Raw genomic sequence first — 17,384 nt, 5'->3', positions numbered from 1 at the left:
GCTTGTGCAAGTTTCCTGTTGGGAGGGACTGGTGGCGGGTAGAGCTGAGTGTTGCTTAGGTGGGCAGAGCTCAGTAAAACTTTAATCTGCTTGTCTGCTGATGGGTGGCGCTGAGTTCCCTCTCTGTTGGTTGTTTGGCCAGAGGTGACCCAGCACTGGAGCCTACCCAGGCTCTTTGGTGGGGCTAGTGGCAGACTCTGGGAGGGCTCATGCCAAGGAGTACTTCCCAGAACTTCTGCTGCCAGTGTCCTCACGGTGAGCCACAGCCACCCCCCGCCTCTGCAGGAGACCCTCCAACACTAGCAGGTAGGTCTGGTTCAGTATTCTATGGGGTCACTTCTCCTTCCCCCTGGGGCCTGATGTGCACACTACGCTGCGTGTGCCCTCCAAGAGTGGGGTCTGTTTCCCCCAGTCCTGTTGAAGTCCAATCGAATCCCGCTAGCCTTCAAAGTCTGATTCTCTGGGAATTCCTCTTCCTGTTGCCAGATTGCCAGTTTGGGAAGCCTGATGTGGGTCTCAGAACTTTCACTCCAGTGGGTGGACTTCTGTGGTATAATTGTTCTCCAATTTGTGAGTCATCCACCCAGCAGTTATGGGATTTGATTTTATTGTGATTGCGCCCCTCCTACCATCTCACTGTGGCTTCTCCTTTGTCTTTGGATGTGGGGTATCTTTTTTGGTGAGTTTCAGTGTCCTCCTGTCGATGACTGTTCAGCAGTTAGTTGTGATTCCAGTGCTCTCGCAAGAGCGAGTGAGTGCACGTCCTTCTACTCCACCATCCTGAAAAAACCTCCGAGTCCAAAGTTCCTCTCTTGACTAGGATTTGGAGGCTCTGGGTGGATGGACCAACACTGTCTGATGGGCTTCTGGAAGGGAACACAATTGCTCATATAACACCGAGTCACTGAGTGTGACATCAAGCTTGCTAGCAATCCTCAGTGCAGCAACTCAAAGGGGGAGAGGAATGATGGGCAGGAGTAGGAAGTAGGAGGAAGGGGGTTGCTGGCCTGCGCCTTGATCAACACATCCTGGTCAAATGTCTCCTAAGGAATGTGGACACAAGTCACACTAGGGCCTGAGCATAAACCCAGCTCCTCTGTGTACATGAGGGAAGGGAGGCACTTTCTCATTCCCTCAAGATTACTGGGCACAGACTACCTTCCTCAGTGCAAGAAGACAGCCTAAAGTGTCTTTCTAAAGGCAAAGTAGGAGCATAGTAAAATGGCAAAATAGAGGAGGTTAAATATTCCCAGTGAGAGTCACTAAAAATCTCATCTAATTAGAAATGATCATACTTCTAACACATGTGGGAGCCTTGCTGGGTGTGGATGCAGCACTTGTGCTAAATTTGCCTCTTGGAAAGCCAGAAGCCTCAGAACTGCCCTCCTGAGTGGGGCTGTGCACACAAGGAGAGTGTGGAGTTAGAGGAAGAAGGAAGCTAGTGAAGGCACTCTCTACCTTCAAGAGGAAAAGAACTCTCTGTGTTCAAAAGACCAAGTTCTACCAAACACGTTGTTGATCTTAATGAGGGCAGAGACAGTTGAACACACAAAATCCAAAGTTAGTAGAAGGAAAGAAATCATAAAGAGCAGAGCAGAAATAAATGAAATAGAGACTAAAAAACAATAGAAAATATCAATGAAACTAAACTGGATCTTTGAAAAGATGAACAAAATTGATAAACCTTTAGCCGGACTCATCAAGGGAAAAAACTGAGAGGGCCCAAAGAAATAAAATTGGAAAAGAAAAAGGAGAAGTTACAACCAACACCAATGAGATACAAATCATCAGAGGTTACTACAACTCTACACCAATAAAACGAACAACCTAGAAGAAATGGACGAATTCCTATGGGTCTTTGTTGCTGCACACGGGCTTCCTCTAGTTGCGGTAAGTCGCTGTAGTGTGAGGGCTTCTCATCGCGGTGGCTTCTCTTGTTGCGGAGCACGGACTCTAGGCATGCAGGCTTCAGTAGTTGTGGTTCATGGGCTCTAGAGCTCAGGCTCAATAGTTGTGCCGCACGGGCGTAGTTGCTCTGTGGCATGTGGGATCTTCCTGGACCAGGGCTTGAACCCATGTCCCCTGCATTGGCGGGCGGATGCTTAACCACTGTGCCACTAGGCAAGTCCCTATATGGGCAATTTATATATGTATGTATGTATGTATATGTATATATATATGTGTGTGTGTGTGTGTGTGTGTGTGTGTGTGTGTGTGTGTGTGTGTATACATATATATATATATTTTGGCCACACTACGTGGCATGCAGGATACAGGATATTAGCTCCTTGACCAGGGATCAAACCCATGCCCCCTGCAGTGGAAGCACGGAGTCTTAACCATTGGACCACAGGGAAGTCCCTGGGCAATTAATCTATGACAGAGGAGGCAAGATATACAACAGGGAGAAGACAACCTCTTCAATAAATGATGCTGGGAAAACCGGATAGTTACGTGCAAAAGAATCAAAATGGACTACTCTTTCACATCATGTACAAAGATAAATTCAAAATGGATTAAAGACTTAAATGTAAGACTGAAGCCGTAAAACTTCTAGAAGAAAACATAGGCAGTAGTCTCTTTGACATCACTCTTAGCAATATTTTTTGGATATGTCTCCTCAGGGCAAGGGAAGCAAAAGCAAAAATAAACAAATGGGACTATGTCAAACTAAAAAGCTTTTGCACAACGAAGAAGACTATCAACAACAAATAGGACACCTACTGAATGGGAGAGGATATTTGCAAATGATGTATCCAATAAGGGGTTAATATCCAAAGTATATAAAGAGTTCATACAATGCAACATAAACACACAAACAAATAAAAGCCCTTGATTAAAAAATGGGCAGAGCACCTGAGTAGACATTTTTCCAAAGAAGACATAGATGGCCAACAGGCACATGAAAAGATGCTCCGTCCCTATCAGTGGAATTGGTGCCGTTATAAAGGAGACCCCAGAGAGCTCCCTCACCCCTTCTACTAGGTGAGGACACAGGAAGAAGGAGCTGGCTGTGAACAGGAAGAGGGGCCTGACCAGACACTGAATCTGCAAGCACCTTGACCTTGGACTGCCAGTCTCCAGAACTGTGAAAAATAAATATCTGTTGTTTATAAGCCAAAAAAAAAGAAAAAAGAGAAAGAAAAGGAAAAGAAAGAAAGAAAAGATGCTCAACATCACTAATCATCAGGGAAATGCAAATCAAAACCACAATGAGATATCACCTCATACCTGTCAGAATGGCTATCATCAAAAAGGCAAACAAATTACAAGTGCTGATGAAGATATGGAGAAAAGGCAACCCTTGTGCACTATTGATGGGAATGTAAATTGGTACAACCACAATGGAAAACAATATAGAGGTTCCTCAAAAAATTATAAATAGAGGGGCTTCCCTGGTGGCACAGTGGTTGAGAGTCCGCCTGCCAATGCAGGGGACACGGGTTTGTGCCCCGGTCCGGGAAGGTCCCACATGCCGTGGAGTGGCTGGGCCCATGAGCCATGGCCGCTGAGCCATGGCCGCTGAGCCTGCGCATCCGGAGCCTGTGCTCCATGACGGGAGAGGCCCCAATAGTGAGAGGCCCGTGTACTGCAAAAAAAAAAAAAAAAAAAAAAAATTATAAATAGAACTACCATATGATCCAGCAATTCTACTCCTGAATTGTTATCTAAAGAAAATGAAAACACTAATTCAAAGAGATATTTGCATCCCAATGTTCATTCCAGCATATTTACAATAGCCAAGATATGGAAGCAACCTAAGTTGAATGGATAAAGAGATATGGTACATATATACAATGGAATATTACTCAGACATAAAAAAGAATGAAATCTTGCCATTTTTGACAACATGGATGGACTTAGGATACTATGGTAATTGTGAAGTAAATTGGACAGAGAAAGACAAATACTATATGATTTTACTTATATGTGGAATCTGAAAAACAAAACAAATGAGCAAACATAACTAAACAGAAACAGAGTCATAGATACAGAGAACAAACAGGTAGCTGCCAGAAGTGGGGGGCAGGGGTGGGAGGAGGAGAGAAACAGGTGAGGGAAATTAAGAGGTACAAACTTTCAGTTGCAAAATAAATGAGTCAAGGTTATGAAATGTACAGTGTGGGGAATATAGTCAATAATTATGTAATATCTTTGTATGATGAGATATCATATCTAGACTTATCCTGATGATCATTTTGAAAGGTATAGAAATATTGAATCACTCTGTTGTGTACCGGGGACTAACATAATGTTGTAGGTCAATTATACTTCAGAACAAACAAACAAACTCATAGAAAAAGAGATCAGATTTGTGGTTACCAGAGGGGGGAGGTGGGTGGGGGATTGGATGAAGGAAGTCAAAAGGTACAAACTTCCAGTTATTAGATAAATAAGTAGCAGGGATGTAATGTACAACATGATAAATACAGTGAACACTGCTGTATGTTATGTATGAAATTTAGGAGAGTAAATCCTATGAGTTCCCTTCACGAGGAAAAGTTACATATTGTTTTCTATTTCTTTAATTTTATATCTATGTGAGACGATTCACTAAACTTACTAGGGTAATCATTTCATGATGTATATAAGTCAAATCATTATGCTGTACGCCTTAAACTTACACAGTGCTGTATGTCAATTATATCTCAGCAAAACTGGAAGAAAGAAAAGAATGGAGATAGTTGTAAAAGAGAAATTTTAATATATGCTGAAAAAAACTTTAGGAGATAACTTCCTGCTGTTTCTCAGAAGCATGTAAATCATAGTGTTCTATGTTTTCTTTCAACACAGGGAGCACCTGAGATCCTACAGACAGGTAACATGGAGAAGATAAATCCAAAGAGGTATGCATCAGGTACAGCCCAAAGTTCACCTGTGAACAAAACAGTAACAACAGAAGTTAGATTATTTTAGCAGTTAAAATACTTTTGTAAATAATAATGTTCCACTAAAATTAAGTCAGATCTTTAAAAACATGTACTGGGACTTGATATGTCCTGTCTGTCATTTAGTAGAAGGTAGTGAGAAACAAGGAGAATCCTAATATCCTAGACCACACAGATTCTCGTTTTAAAGTATTCTTTCCCGATAGTTAGCCTGTACCTCTTTATTGCTGGACCTATTATTTTCTCCTTCCTGTGTACCCTGAGTTTCCCACAGGAGGGCTTCTTCCTCCTCTGGGCCTCTGACCACGGTCAGGCCGATTTCTGCTCTGTTCCCTGATGTAAAAACCATTTTGTGAAAATACGGGCAAAACTCAGCATTTTCTATAAGAACGTGTGACGTAAATTAAATTCTCCAAATTCTCCAGAATAAGGATGGGAGGTCGAAAATGAAGAGTTGTGTAAGTCTACTCAAGGTTTGCCATCATCGGAGAGAGAAAAACAAATATCATATATTAACACATATATGTGGAATCTAGAAAAATGGTATAGACCAGGGGTCCACCACCCCTGGGTCGCGGACCAGTAGCAGTCCGCGGTCTGTTAGGAACAGGGCCACACAGCAGGAGGTGAGCAGCGGGTGAGCGAGCAAAGTTTCATCTGCCGCTCCCCATCGCTCCCCATCGCTCCCCATCGCTCCCGCTCACATTACTGCCTGAACCATCCCGGTGTCTCCCATCCCCATCCATGGAAAAACTGCCTTCCACGAAACCGGTCCCTGGTGCCAAAAAGGTTGGGGACTGCTGGTATAAATTATCCTTTTTGCAAAGCAGAGAGAGAGACATAGACGTAGAAAACAAATGTATAGATACCAAGCGGGGAAGGGGGTGGGGTGGGAGGAATTGGGAGATTGGGATTGATACATATATACTATTGATACTATGTATAAAATAGAGAGCTAATGAGGACACACGATATAGCACAGGGAACTCTACTTAATGCACTGTGGTGACCTAAATGAGAAGGAAATCCAAAAAAGAGAGGATATATGTATATGTATAGCTTATTCATTTTGCTGTACAGTAGAAACTAACACAATATTGTAAAGCAACTATACTCCAATAAAAATTAATTTTAAAATAAAACCCTACAAACAGTGAGAGCTGGAGAGGGCATGGAGAAAGGGAACCCTCCTATGCTGTTGGTGAGAGTGGAAATTGATAATAGCCACTGTGGAGAACAGTATAGAGGTTCCTTAAAAAACTAAAAATAGAGCTACCAGCATGATCCAGCGGTCCCACTCCTGGGTGTATATCCAGAGAAAGCCATGATTTGAAAGGACATATGCACCCCAAGGTTCATTGCAGCTCTATTTGCAATAGCCAAGACATGGAAGCAACCAAAATGTCCATCAACACATGAATGGATAAAGGAGATGTGGTCCATATAGACAATGGAGTATTACTCAGCCATAAAAAGGAATGAGATAACGCCATCTGCAGCAACACTGACGGACCTAGAGATGATCATACTAACTGAACTAAGTCAGACAGGGAAAGACAAATATCATAGGATCACTTATAGATGGAAACTAAAAATGGATACAAATGAACTACTTGACAAAACAGAAACAGACTCACAGACTTAGAAAAGAAACTTATGGTTGGGGGGGGGGAAGTAGGGGGGGCGGAGGGATAAATTAGGAGGTTGGGATTAACATATACACACTAATATATATATAAAACAGATCATCAACAAGGACCTGCTCTACAGCACAGGGAACTCTACTCGGCACTCTGTAATAACCTAAATGGGGAAAGAATCAGAAAAAGAATAGATATATGGATATGTATAACTGAATCAAGTTGCTGTCTACCTCAAACAAACACAACATTGTAAGTCAACTCTACACCAATATAAAATAAAAGTTAAATTAAAACAAAAACAAAAAACGTTTGCCATCAATGCAAGTGAGCCAGTAACAACACTTTGGAGTATGTGATGTGCTCCCAGATCTGTGATAACATCAGTTGGCCACCACTACGTTCCAGGCCCCAAGCTAGGGACTGGGGATAAATTAATTCCTTAATATTCGTGTACATATAGGTGAAGAGTACACAGGAACTCTCTGTACTATCTTTGCAATTTTTTTGTAAATCTAAAATTATTCCAAATTTAAAAAATAAAAAGATTTATGCACAAGAATTATTGTGATGCTGAGAAATACCATTTCCATGTACCATAGTATTGTGCGCACACATCCTCTCTCCTGGCAACCTGCATGGGGCAGGCTCCAGGTCCCCACGTCCCCAGCTGGCACGGCCTGCCACAGCTGAGCAAACAGACTTGTTGGTATAATACTCAAGCGCAACAGCTCTGCAGACCATACCTATCCATATCCGTAAGGAGAGTTTTGTCAATCAAATACTGTGAAACAAAGCTCTGGTTTTGGAGAAACACAGGAAACGATGCAGAACATTTTACCGTGAGTTAACTTGCCAGTTTATTACTGGGAAGAGATGAAATGCTTGCATTATTTCTGTTAATTTTCAAGAATTGTTCTGTGCAGCCTGATTGCTTATTTGGCTTCCTGGAATTCTTTGCAAACCAAAAGTCCTCACAGAAAGTGCAAGCCCGGAAATAAATGGATGTTCCTAATGAATCAATCTCTTAGAAGTTCAGCTTTTATAATCTGGGATCCACAACAACACTTAGTCATTTTAGCCCTCAAGAAGATGACTTACAAACTTAGTATAGTGGAATTTATTTTCTATGCAGCTACCCTATTCACCATAAGGCATTTTTATTCTTCATGAGATTTCTGTGGCGAAGAAAATAATGATTGAGACAATAGAATTACTTTACTTATTTACTATTTCTCTCTTTTTTTTTTTCCCTTGGCTGCACCGTACAGCATGTGGTATCTTAGTTCGCAGACCAGGGGTGGAACACGTGCCCCCTGCAGTGCAAGCACAGAGTCTTAAGCACTGGACTACCAGGAAAGTCCCCCCCACTTTTTTTTTAAAACTATTTCTTATCTATACTCCATATCTCTTCAACAAGATTTGAAAGCATCAAAGATACATGTCATAAAAATAGTGAGGAAATGAATGGAAAGGAAAAATAAGACAGTGTCGCGGATAAGGTCTGCATCTTGATGGTAGCCCATCAGCCTTACAACGTTTTCCGACTTCTGAAAATTACTCAGCACTAGTAAGGATTAGTTCTGGTGTAGACAATGCATCAGGAACTTAAAATGGGGTGTCATTTTTAGCAATCATGCTTACCTTTCTCTCTCGCCTCTCAGAAAGCTTTTGGAAAACATTTCGGTTTCTCTGCCCAGTTTGCTGATCGATGCAAATCATCTGGCATCTGTGACAAGGTCCCAAAACCTGGGAGGTGAGAAGGGAAAAGACAGCGTTGCCATGAAAGTGACCAGACTGTCACACTCTGCAGGGAGGAATCTGGGTCCAGGAAGAATCGTTGTAAACAGCCAATTTCAGACTCACAGAGAAATACTCAAACTGCACAGAGCCAGGAAGTGCCGCCTCTTCCCAATGCCCGCTAGGGAATCACCCACATTCGTTTATCAGCTTAAAGGCTACTGCATCAGGGCTTTGAAGAAAACAAAGAGTGGTTGTGACTCACAGGTGGTTATCAGGGAATGTTGGGCTTCCTCCAGGGAAGAAAAGAACTGATTGGAGGGCATACTGGGAGAAGATGAACAGCCACACACCCTGCGCTGCTCTCGTGGCCACAGATCGCTCGAGACTGCGAGACTGCAGCAAGTAGCTCACACGATCACACGCGCCCCTGTGAAACACACTCGCTGAGAGCTGAGAGCTGCTGGCTTTCTTTCTCTTTTTTAATTACTCCACAATACATAACGGACATCGTTCGGTGTCCGTTCGCAAACAGCTATCTCATCCCCGGATTTTGCAGTTTTCACCATGGCCTGGCATTCCCATGGGTTGATGCGCTTAGCTCTTCTCCTTTGAAGCCATGTGCATAATTTCTAATGCTTTGCTGTAATCAATAATTTTGCAATAAAGGCCCTAATTCACATAACTCTCTTTCCTGTTTGAATTTTTCTTTAGGCTAAATCTCCCAAAAGGAGATTATAAAGTCAACAGGTATAAACCTTTTATGACTTGATGATATCCAGTGAAAAATTGCTTTCCAAAAGAGATGTGTTAGATTTTCCCACATTGCAACTGCTTCAGCACTGAGTATTATCACCAACAAACATCTCTTAAGCATTTACTTAAAAAAAATTTTTAATTGAAGTATAGTTGATTTACAATGTCTCAGGTACACAGCACAGTGATCTGAAAAAAATATAAATTACATAAATATATATAATATTTATATAATATAATATATATTTATATAAATATAATATTTATATTATATAATATTTATATATAGTATAATAAGAATATAAATATATTCTTTTTCAGATTCTTTTCCATTATAGGTTATTGCAAGATATCGAGTACAGTTCCCGGTGCTATACAGTAAGTCCTTGTTGTTTATTTTATATATATTAGCATGTATCTGTTAATCCCAGATTCCTAATTTAGCATTTACTTTTTGAAAGGCACATTATTAACTATAGCTTATACTTTTTAATGCCTGCACAGGACAACACTGTATGGATGTATTGTACTTTATTTAATCAACTTCATTTTTATGGAGACACAGATGTAGAAAACAAACATATGGATACCAAGGGGGAAGGGGGGTGGGTGGGAGGAGTTGGGAGTTTGGGATTGACATATATACATTATTGATACTATGTGTAAAATAGATAACTAATGAGAACATACTATACAGCACAGGGAACTCTACTTAATGCACTGTGGTGACCTAAATGGGAAGGAAATCCAAAAAAGAGGGGATATATGTGTATGTATAGCTGATTCATTTTGCTGTACAGTAGAAACTAACATAACATTGTAAATCAACTACACTTCAATAAAAATTAATTTTTAAAAACTTCCCTTTTGGGCTACCCTGGTGGCGCAGTGGTTGGGAGTCCGCCTGCCGATGCAGGGGACACGGGTTCGTGCCCCAGTCAGGGAAGATCCCACATGCCGCAGAGCGGCTGGGCCCGTGGGCCATGGCCGCTGGGCCTGCGCGTCCGGAGCCTGTGCTCCGCAACGGGAGAGACCACAACAGTAAGAGGCCCGCGTACTGCAAAAAAAAAAAAAAAAAAAAACTTCCCGTTTATGGATATTTAGGATGTTCTCCAATTTTTCATATTTATAAAGTATTGCAATGAGTAATTTCGTAAAATATCTTTGCATATTTGTAACAGTATTTTTTATGGAATAGATTTCTATGAGTGAAATTATTGGGTCAAAGGGCATGCATATTTTAACTTTCATTAATTAATGTTTATTAAGTATCATGACCTAAAGAAAGCAAAGCATCTCAGAAAGGTGTTTTTAGAGTCCTTCTTGTATTCATGTACCCAGGTACCTTACAACTTCCTTGTTACAAGGTAAGTTTCTGACAGTGATCCTGGTCTAGTTGTAGTGCTTTCTCTTTTCCTTCTTTTCTTCCTTTATTTCTCCCTCTCTCTATATACCTATCATATACTTAGTGCCTACTCTGTACCAGGCAGGATGTGTAAAAGCAGGTGCTTTTTTTTTTTGCGGTACGCGGGCCTCTCACTGCTGTGGCCTTTCCCCTTGCGGAGCACAGTCTCCGGACGCGCAGGCTCAGCGGCCATGGCTCACGGGCCCAGCCACTCCGCGGCATGTGGGATCTTCCCGGACCGGGGCACGAACCCGTGTCCCCTGCATCGGCAGGGCGACTCTCAACCACTGCGCCACCAGGGAAGCCCTTTTTTTTCTTTTTTAACATCTTTATTGGAGTATAATTGCTTTAAAGTGGTGTGTTGGTTTCTGCTTTATAACAAAGTGAATCAGTTATACATATACATATGTTCCCATATCTCTTCCCTCTTGCATCTCCCTCCCTATCCCACCCCTCTAGGTGGTCACAAAGCACCAAGCGGATCTCCCTGTGCTATGCGGCTGCTTCCCACTACCTATCTATTTTACGTTTGGTAGTGTATATATGTCCATGCCACTCTCTCACTTTGTCACAGCTTACCCTTCCCCCTCCCCGTGTCCTCAAGTCCATGCTCTAGTAGGTCTGTGTCTTTATTCCCGTCTTACCTCTAGGTTCTTCATGACCTTTTTTTTTTTTTCTTAGATTCCATATATATGTGTTAGCATACGGTATTTGTTTTTCTCTTTCTGACTTACTTCACTCTGTATGACAGACTCTACGTCCATCCACCTCACTGCAAATAACTCAATTTCGTTTATTTTTATGGCTGAGTAATATTCCATTGTATGTATGTGCCACATCTTCTTTATCCATTCATCTGTTGATGGACACTTAGGTTGCTTTCATGTCCTGGCTATTATAAATAGAGCAGCAATGAACATTTTGGTACATGACTCTTTTTGAACAACCCAATCCAATAATGGGCAGAAGACCTAAATACACATTTCTCCAAAGAAGATATACAGATTGCCAACAAACACATGAAAGAATGCTCAACATCATTAATCATTAGAGAAATGCAAATCAAAACTACAATGAGATATCATCTCACACCGGTCAGAATGGCCATCATCAAAAAATCTAGAAACAGTAAGTGCTGGAGAGGGTGTGGAGAAAAGGGAATCCTCTTGCACTGTTGGTGGGAATGCAAATTGGTACAGCCACTATGGAGAACAGTATGGAGTTTCCTTAAAAAACTAAAAATAGAATTACCATATGACCCAGCAATCCATTACTGGGCATGTACCCTGAGAGCAGGTGCTTTTATAGCATGGCAGGGACACAGCAACAGAAAATGAAGAAGAGTCAGCCAGGATGGAGGATTGAGCGGAATGACAGAAGGCTGGTGCCAGAGAGGTCTGTGGAAGAGAAAAGAGATAATTCTTTCAAGGGGGAGCAGCTTCCAGGATAAGAGGAAGCTTGGAGAGTTAAATGAGTAACAAAGATCTTTCGGACATCTTTTTCTTCTATTGGTGCCACACAGTTTATCCCTACCCCAAACCCCAGACCTCTGAAATCCTTCATTAAGGGTTAAATTATTGTTTACTGCTTTCCTGGAAGTTAGAGTGATGTTCCATTTGAGTGCAGTAGCCCTATTACAATCAGTTTATACAACTGGCTAATTACTGTTTTTAGATAATTTCATTCCCCACTGAAGAACTGGGGACATCCTGTGCAGATGACCCATCCTTCTGTCCCCAGCTATTCCATAGCTTTCCTGCCCATTCATTCCATCAGCAATTTGGAGCACTTACTCTGGGTAAGGACTGTCCTAGACCCCAGAGGAACAGCAGGGACTAAATAGACTTGGTCCCCACCCTCATAAGCTCTGAAGAAATAAGGAGACACTGTGCAGAGTGTGACCTTGTGGTGGGTCAGGAACAACCTTTCCAAGGAGGTAACATCTGAGCTCAGACCCTGTAGGATCTGGAGGAAAAGTGCTCCATGTGTAATGGACAGCAGGGCTGAGGTGCTAAGGCAGGAAGCTTGGCTTGTTTAGGGAATGGAGAGAAGGTCTGCAGGGCAGGCAGAAGGGGAGGGGTGATGAGCTCGGGGAGATGGGAGAGGCCGGAGGATCAGGTCTCGGGGGCCTTATCTGCCCTAAGGAGGAATGTAGATGTTAGCTGAAGACTTCAGGTTTGGGGAGCCCAAAGCCTGGGGAGGGAGGGCATCCTGGAGGCTTCGCCTCTAACTGCAAGCTGCCCCCCAGCTGCCAACGAGGCCAGAAGCGAGAGAGCATGGGGAGAAGGTACAGTCACCATGGGCACTGAAGGACCATGAGGCATCTGGGTCCTCCTCCACAAGCTCCAGACAGCGAGAAAATCCAGCAGGTTTCAGGAGGAGGACGTTCTCATAGACACAAGCATTCCAAGAAACAGAGTTGAAGCCTAGACACGGCGACAAAGTCTGTACCTTCATCACCTGTACGTTCTCTCTTCCCCACGTGAAACTGCTGCCCTCCCCGGAGGAAGGAGGGATGGATCATTCCAAGGGGCACCCCAGGATGCAGGTGTCACATACCCTTCTGCTGAGATTTTGTGGGTAAGAGTCAACGCCTGGTGGGGGTGGGGCACGTGATGGGGCATGGGATTCCCTGCTACCTGCTACCATCCCGGCCTAGGACTGAGGTCAATCCCCATTGGCAACCCTTGAGGAAGGATAATAGAACTCCTGGGAACTTACCTGGAAATGCAAGGAACCAACTGAAATTTCATCCCATTTCTCTTCTTCAAAAGCCCTTGTTCCACTGGTAATAATATTGGCACGGAAACGCGAGATGAGATTGTTCACTGGGAATAATTCTTCCTTTCCATTCTCATCACTGTTTAAGACATACCCAAAAGAGAAAAGGTGGGGAAGGGTGGACAACTGCACTATTGTAATAATTCAACATTTCTACCACTCGATGCCTGAGTTCATCAATTGTACTCTGGCCTGAGGCTTCGATGATCAGAACAAGCTTTTATCATGAGTGCAAGGCCAAGAGACACACATCTGTTGGACAGACCTCTGTGATCTCCCTGGAATGTGGTCCCATCTCCATGGAGAAGCCCACAAGAGGCAGTGCAATGGGTGAGTAGATATTTGCTGAAGAGATGAAGAACTTTGGAAACCAAGTGAACTGGGATCGAGTGGATAAACTTATGAGAAAATACCAATTCTACAGAGTCAGGACAAGGCATTTAAAGACTGTCAACAGGCTTATTATCAAGGACCTAAAAAGTATCAAGAGCTCACACTCTTTTTAGATATTAGAACATCATAAAGCAACATAGAGTATACATGGGACGTTTTAATATTTATTTCCTATAGAGAACCGATTGGTGGTTGCCAGCGGTGGGGAGAAGGGTGGGCAAAATGGGTGAAAGGGGTCAAAAGGTACAAACTTCCAGTTATAAAATAAACAAGTCATGGGGATGTAATGTATAGCATGGCAACTATAGTTAATAATACTGTATTGTCTAAAAAACGACTGTATTGCATATTTAAAAGGTATTAAGAGAACAAATCTTAAGTACTCATAAAAAGAAAAAAATTTTGCAGGACTTCCCTGGTGGTGCAGTGGTTAAGAATCCACCTGCCAGTGCAGGGGACACGGGTTCAATCCCTCGTCCAGGAAGATCCCACATGCCCTGAAGCAACTAAGCCCATGCGCCACAACTACTGAGTCTGCACTCCAGAGCCCGCAAGTCACAACTACTGAGCCCACGTGCCACAACTACTGAAGCACGCGTGACTAGAGCCCATGCTCCACAACAAAGACAAGCCACTGCAATGAGAAGCCTGAGCACCATAACAGAGTAGCCCCCGCTCTCTACAACTAGAGAAAGCCTGCGCATAGCAATGAAGACCCAACACAGGCAAAAATAAATAAATAAATTTATTTAAAAAAGAAAAAGAAATAAACAATCTTTAAAAAAAAATTTCCAGCTATGTGTGATGACAGATGTTTACTAGACTTACTGTGATCATTTCTCAGTATATACAAATATAGAATCATGTTGTACACCTGAAACTAATATAATGTTGCATGTCAATTGTATCTCGATTAAAAATTTTATTTCCTAGCTTCCATCCCATTTGCAGTTTTAACTAAGCATATGCTATTTTTGTAATTCTTGTTTAAAATTTTTGTTTATTAGCACAAGTTACCATTAAACAGCTCCCTGCACCTCCATGCACGCCCTCCCCTAAGGTAAAAAAACACTGAAAAAGCATCTGCAAACTTCAACAGAGGAACACACTGTATGATCCCATTAAATTGAGTTTAAGAAAAGGTGAAACTGTCTAGGGTGAAAGAAGGCATAATAGTGGCAACCTTCAGTGGGGTTGACCAAGAAGGGACATGAGGAAGGGGTCTATGGTTCTAGAAATGTTCTCTACCTGATCTGGATGGTGGTTACGTGGGTATATACATCTGTAAACATTCACTAAACTATGTACTTATGATTTTTGCACTTTGTTGTACTTTAATAAAAATTTTTGAAGTTTGGAGGGAGGGAAATCCTTGAGCATGACTGGAATTTGCCCTGGAGACAGAACTGAAAGACACTGGGGGAGAGTAAGGGGTCCCATGTCTGTATATCAAAGCCCCTGGCATGTGAAAAGCCAGGGACCAGGATACCCAAGTCCAGCTTTGTCCCTAACTATGGGCAACACCCACAATCGATGAGGACTGCAGGGCCCTTGTGGGAAATGAGAGGGTTAGCACTTTCCAGTCCTAAAATCCTTTGATTCTGGATTTACCCTTCAGGTTATAAACAAACAAACAAACAAAACTCCCTTTGTGCTTTTTAATAGGGAAAGTTTTATGTCCAAAAGCTACCATGGCCTGCATGGAGACAATACCATCCATCAAATTTGAAAACAGAACCAGGGATGCTATGTACTAACCACAGGCTGTTTCTCCTACCTTTGACCACCTGGCCTTCCTACCTCCTGCTTGTCAGCTCTGCACTAAACCAGGACTGCAGGAACCAGGGCTGCAGCAAGCCTGTCCCCACCTCCTCTCTTTCCACACCAAGAATCCCAGAAAACTGCAGACCTGCTCCATCCAGGGCCCAGGGTACCTGAGGAAGGGGGTCACTCAGTACCGGGAAAACTCAGTGAACGCCCAGGGACCAGGCATCACACTTCAGCTCCTAAAGAGGGCAGCCTGGACCTCGGCAAGGGAACACTGTTGTGTGTTTTTGCCAATGACTATAAACAGGAATTACTACAAACAGTCCATTTTTGTAGCTTTTATTAAGCTATATGTGTACATGTTTGTGCATGTGCACACATGTGCCCAGGACCACAGGGCACGTGAGCGTCACAGGAGCCCCAGCTCATGGTGTTGACAGGTGTGGACAATGAATGATCTGCCGGTCCCAACTCTTACGTAAGAGCTGGGTGATTTTTCTTTTTTGCCCCGATTGTCTGATTACCTTGGGACTTCAATTTCCTCTGAAGGACAATGAGGGGGCTTGAACCAACCAAGACGCTTTCTAGAGCTGACTTTTCCAGGACCCTTGGGAGATCCCTGGGTGGGAGTGAGCAGGCAAGGGTGCTAGTTCTGTCTGATGATACAAACAAATAGTATCTACAATTACAACTTTAAAAGCTTTCATAACCACTCTTCTTTTCACTTAAAATGACTGTGGAAGTAATGCAAGGCTCCTAGGGGCCAGGGGACAGTGGGAGAGTGGGCAACAAAAGTGGGTCCAGGGGGCTTCCCTGGTGGCGCAGTGGTTGAGAGTCCGCCTGCCGATGCAGGGGACACGGGTTCGTGCCCCGGTCCAGGAGGATCCCGCGTGTCGCGGAGCGACTGGGCCTGTGAGCCATGGCCGCTGGGCCTGCGCGTCCGGAGCCTGTGCTCCGCAACGGGAGAGGCCACGACAGTGAGAGGCCCGCGTACAGAAAAAAAAAAAAAAAATGTGGGTCCAATTGCTGGCGATTACATTCAACTAAATGTTTAAGAATTGAAATGATTAAAAATGAGGGTTGGGATTCTCCGCCAAGCATCCTGAGGGCATCAAGAAGGACATTGGAAGGTAAAAGAGAACCCTCTAAAAGATTAAGGGAAACTGGCCTAAAAAGTTTTGTGACTTCTCTGGGCCTCAGTTTCTCAATGAAGGGTCTGGACTCATGATTCGCAGACATTTTCTCCCTAGGGAGGTGACCAGCTCACTCCCAGGGGCAAGTAGTTACACCTGCCTGCTATTCCCAAGGTAAATAGCAAATAGTACAGGGATCTTACCTGGTGCTTAATTGCTGCTGAAGTTCCAAAACACTGGATCTGTTTATCAGCAGATACTGTGCCTCATTCACCAGAGAGAGGGTGGCTGTTGTACAAGCAGATTGATCTAAAAGTGATGGAGTATTTAAAGGAAGAGTTGTTGGAGAGGGAAACAACCTAAGTGTCCACTGATGGATAAATGGTTAAGGAAATGTGGTATACATACACAGTGGAATATTATTCAGCCATAAAAAAATGAAATCTCGCCATTTAATGACAACATGGATGGACCTTGAGGGTATTATGCTAAGTGAAAAGTCAGATGGAGAAAGACATATACTGTATAATCTCACTTAGCTACAGAATCTAAAACAAAACAAAACAAGCTCATAGATCCAGAGAACAGATTGGTGGTTGCCAGAGGTGGGGGGCGGGGGGCGGCGGGGTTTGGCAAAATGGGTGAAGGTTAAAAGGTACGAACTTCCACTTATAAAATAAATAAGTCCTGGGGATGTAATGTCTAGTGTGGTGACTTCAGTTAATAATACTGTATTGCATATTTGAAAGTTCTCATCATAAGAAAAAAATTTGTAACTGTGTGACGATGGGTATTAACTGGATTTATCGTGATGATCATTTTGCAATATATACAAATGTCAAATTACTATGTTGTATGCCTGAAACTAATATAATGTTGT

The 17,384-nt window shown here is 42.9% G+C and overlaps 1 protein-coding gene across 1 annotated transcript in view; it reads right to left on the bottom strand.

Annotated features, from left to right (window-relative positions):
• Positions 1–3,727: 3,727 nt before the first annotated feature.
• MOCOS (molybdenum cofactor sulfurase) overlaps positions 3,728–17,384 on the bottom strand; it is a 58,671-nt gene continuing 45,014 nt past the window's right edge. Inside the window, exons 12-15 of the mRNA XM_060028916.1 lie at positions 16,708–16,813; positions 13,152–13,290; positions 8,174–8,278; positions 3,728–4,876 (exon numbers count right to left, since the gene is read on the bottom strand). Of these exons, the coding sequence (XP_059884899.1) occupies positions 4,724–4,876; positions 8,174–8,278; positions 13,152–13,290; positions 16,708–16,813 (503 nt within the window). The 3' untranslated portion in view covers positions 3,728–4,723. The remainder of the gene's footprint in view (positions 4,877–8,173; positions 8,279–13,151; positions 13,291–16,707; positions 16,814–17,384) is intronic.

This window comes from Delphinus delphis, chromosome 13, assembly GCF_949987515.2.
Source record: "Delphinus delphis chromosome 13, mDelDel1.2, whole genome shotgun sequence".
Taxonomy (NCBI): Eukaryota; Metazoa; Chordata; class Mammalia; order Artiodactyla; family Delphinidae; genus Delphinus; species Delphinus delphis.
The sequence above is the reverse complement of the archived record's forward strand: the minus strand, read 5'-3'. Positions and strand labels throughout refer to the sequence as shown.